General features: G+C 36.8%; 1 protein-coding gene across 1 annotated transcript; it reads right to left on the bottom strand.

The window, feature by feature from the left end:
- Positions 1–583: 583 nt before the first annotated feature.
- Positions 584–2833, bottom strand: LOC137826711 (uncharacterized). Its single transcript, XM_068632800.2, has one exon. The coding sequence runs from the start codon at positions 2175–2177 to the stop codon at positions 882–884; it is 1296 nt and encodes a 431-aa protein (XP_068488901.2). The 5' UTR covers positions 2178–2833; the 3' UTR covers positions 584–881.
- Between the last annotated feature and the right edge of the window lie 1496 nt (positions 2834–4329).

Genomic DNA, 4329 nt, shown 5'->3' with positions numbered 1-4329 from the left:
TTGGGTACAAACCTTTGGAAAATTTCAGATTTGGACAACAAAGACAAAGAGAGATTGCACACCCAAACTTTCAACCCTGGGACAGTAACTAGAACCCGAAATACAAGGGAGCGTTCACAGCAACATCAACCTGAAACTTTGCGAATAGCAAACACAATCTCTATCTTTTTCTTTCTTTCTTTCTTTCTTTCTCTCTCCTTTAATCGATGATGCTTCTTAGTTGATGGCAGCACTCGGCCACTCACCGACTTATCTATTCGTGAATAGTGTGCTTCTTAATGTTTTCTTATAACAAGCACTAGACAAGGGTTCGTACGAGGAACAGGTTTTCTTATTATTGGGGATTTTAGCCACAGATTCGCTTTAGCATTAAACTATTCTAAACTATGGATTCCCAATAATCATAATAATAACCTACTCTACAATATAGTCTGCTACCATAAAATTATCACCACCCACCCTTATAATTACTATGATCAGTATCATTATCAAACACTAATCAAAGTACAATCATATGCTACAACTAGCCACCACTATATATATTTCTGCAATAACATTAAACATCATTTGGTCATCATCGATATACATAGATATTAAAGGAAGTATATATTTAATTTACACATATATCATACATGATTAAATTAATCTCGTACCGTTGGCTACAGATTTTTTTTGACAATATCAAAATATTTAAACCAAAGGGAGAGAAAAAAAAAAAGAAGGAAAAATAAAAGAAAGGAAAAGAAAAGAAGAAAGATGTTAGCTGCAAATTCTAACCACCAACACCCACTATCATCAACATCATCATGATCACGATCTTAATTCATTGCAGCATCATATTCTACCATGTAATGATAACAAGTTTCTGTACCCGGTTTAGTCTAATCAGAAGAACAAATCCAGGAATCCACGGTACCTTCCCCTCTAGTAGTAGGGTTATTATTGTTGTTGTTATTCGGTAAGGTGCTATTCTCACGGTTCAAGCTAGTGGATGCAGAGGCCACTGCAAAGTTCAACTTGCAACTACCACCACCATCCACTGACCTTAACGAAACATCTCTTGTCCCTCCTCCATCGTCGTTAACACTCCTCAGTGGCACCGATACCCCACTTGCCACAAAATTTGCATTATTATTAACCTGACCATGGCTCATACCCAGATCCTCAATTGATGGTAACTTTGCACTAAACCCTGCATGGCCAAAAGGGTGAAGATGGGGTGGAGGATGATTAAATGCAAGGGTGGGATGGTTCTGCATGCCCAGCATGATGTTTTGTGGGTTGTAGTGATAGGGAATACCCAAATCAGGAGGAAGTTGTTGTTGGTAGTTGATGGGGTTGTTGTTGTTGTGGCTATTCGATGAAGAATTATTGGTGGTGGTGGTGGTGGAAGTTATAGCATCAACCATGTTGTTATAGGGTGATGATGAGGAAGATAAAAGCAATGGGTTTTGATGATGATGATGATTTACCTTTTGTGGCGAAGGACGCAAAGGGTAGAAAGGACCCGGTGTTGAGTCTAAGTGAGAGCTGCTTCTTAAGGAGGAGGAGCCAGTGAGAAGATCGAGTCTCCGAGAGTAGGAGGAGGAAGCTGAAAACGGTGGTGCAGGGATACCAGTGAACTCTTGAACCATGGCTCGGAAATTGGAAGTGTCCGTGGTGAGAACCGTAGTTGGTGCTCTCCTTGAAGCTCTGGTTCGCTTCTTTGAGTTGCGTCCAACGTTATTAACCGTTCTACCTGGTTCAAGCAAGATTGCCTCTTGTGATCTGGCATTGTCTGTGGCGAGGCCTACTTGAGGACCCAACAAGCAATGGTTTATGTTTGTAGGTGTTTGGGATGAGGAGGTAACGTTAACTCCTGAAGGGTGGGTGCAATCGGGTTCAGATCTTGGAGGTTGGGAGGAGGAAGTGGTGGCGGTGTCCAAGTGCAGGAAGGAGTTTGGGTTGGATGAGTTTGGTTGAGAGAGGGCGTGGAGGTAGGGTGAAGAGAGATCAAACAAAGAAGGATGAGGGTGGTGGTGTTGGTAATGAGAAGAAGAAAGAAGAGGGTGTGAGATGGAGCCCAATTGGGAGGGGTGATTATTGAGGAAGGTTGGAGGGAGCAGTGTGTGATGAGGTCGTGAATCGTATTCTTCCTCGCCACTTGAAGAGATACTTCCACTATTGCCAGAATCCATAGCTTGGAAATTAAGCAAAAGTGGGGGAAGAAAGGTAAAAGGAAGAAGAAGTGGTGAGAGGAATTAAAAAGGGAAAAGGAGAGAGGTGGCGCTGGTTATCCATCCATGATGATGAGGATGAATGAAAGAATGAACGAATTGTGTGTGAGAGAGTGGGAATTTGAAAAAAAAAGGGAAGAAGCGTATCTTTGGATGGAATCCCTGACCTGCACTGCAATGGAAGCAAATCTTTTCTTGCTTGTCTTTCAGTCGGGGGAAAAGGTTATTGTGTTGTATAAAAAGAAGAGAAAAAAACGCATAGGCACATGTAGATCTCGCTTATAAGAGTGGCTAGGTAGGGGAGGAGGAGGAGGAGAGGGTGGGGAGGTAAATTACAAAAAGGCCAACCTCGAAGGAGGAGCACTGCAGAGAATAATAATAATAATAATAGTAAGAAGAAGTTTAGTGATGTGTGAGTGAATTAGGGTTTTGAGAGAAGTGAAAAATGAAAAATGAAAAAGGGGAAAGGGAGGGGTTTGGAAGATGAAGATCCTCTAGAGAGTGGATGGTGGGGTAGGGTGTGGGAAGAGAGAAAAGAGGTGGTGGCGGTGGCTGGCAAGGGGTCAAACTCAAAGTGAATGGTGAGAGGGACAGTGTGAGAGGCAGGGGGTTGTGAATGTGAAACCCCGAAAAGGATGTCTTATGTGTTATGTGTTGTGTGGATGCAACTATGCAAACTTTTACCCAGACAAGGCCAAAAAGCTATCCACACATCAATTATTTTACTCATTAACCTAATTCAAATTCAAGACACAAAAACTGAAAGGGAAAGCAGAACCAAAGAACTAGGGAAACCAATTTTTTTTGCTGACCTCATCAACCTTCTTCCACACTGCCTCTACCTACATCTTCTTCCTCTTTTTCCACCTTAATAATCTTACTATACCTCAAGCCCATCCACACACACACTTGCTTTTAAACTTATATATTCCTTTCCTAAACTCCATTTCATTTAAAGTTGATAGAGTTTTCATGCAACATTCCAACGTGCTTAAATTTAACCCCTATAACTTTTCTAGCGGGAAAAACACACACTTCAAAGCCCTATTCTATCACCTATTTCTTTTTCAAAAATAATATTAAATTTCTTTTTTTTTTCAATATTTGTCGTTTTAGTCATTTAATATGATTAGTACACGTGAGTCTCAAAGAAAATAATGAAATCAGTGGGTGGCTTAAAACCAATTAAAAGATAAACTTATCAATGAAATGTGCATACTTTATTATCCTTATTGCTTATCTTATTAAAATATATATATTGAAAAAATATTAATAATTGGATTCATTAAAGCTTTTGATAAGTAAGTATAATACATTAAATTCATTTATATTTACAAATATAATATAAACAACAACAAAAAAATTATGTATGTATATTGTTAGTTTTTGTTTTCAGGTATACAAGTAAGAGAGGGCTGGAATCTACATGAAAACTTTCTCTACCTAAACCAACCTGATTATATTTTAGCAGGTTAATATGAGTCATCATGGTAAGCTTATTTTGACGAATTTAATTAAAATCAAATCAAATAATTTAACCACTCAACCTACATGTAATATTAATTATAAAATAAGTTTTACATCGTATTTGCTTTCATTTACAAAAAAGAATGGGCTGAAAAAAATGCAGAAAACGAGAAAGAGAGACATAAAAGAAAAAAGAAAGTGTCCCACAATTTTCTGCCCAAAAATAGAAAACACAAAATATAATTGATTATATTTGTGACGTAACCATTTATATTCATCAGTTATAACATAATTATCATATCTAAATATTTTATTAATATTCATGTTGATTTTGAAAATCATAATTAATTATTAATGATTATATAGTAATAATAACAATACTGATAAAAAATTATAAAAATAATATTAAACCAATTAATAAAAAATTGTGAATAATAAATTTAATTATTTTATTTTTTACTCATTTTCAGTTTTTCCTTTTTTTTTCTTCACTCTAATTACGCCATCCAACAACATGTATATGTAATCTTGAAAATAGATAAGTCATGTTTGATTTGAACTACGAACTTGTATTTTAAGTATTTAGTTGTTTTCTATTTTTCAATAAGTAATTAATGTAAAACAGGGTAGAGTTGTTTGATAGAAA

Source organism: Phaseolus vulgaris, chromosome 8 (assembly GCF_051622355.1).
Source record: "Phaseolus vulgaris cultivar YP4 chromosome 8, ASM5162235v1, whole genome shotgun sequence".
In the NCBI taxonomy this organism is placed as follows: domain Eukaryota; kingdom Viridiplantae; phylum Streptophyta; class Magnoliopsida; order Fabales; family Fabaceae; genus Phaseolus; species Phaseolus vulgaris.
This window is presented reverse-complemented; position numbering and strand designations above follow the sequence as displayed.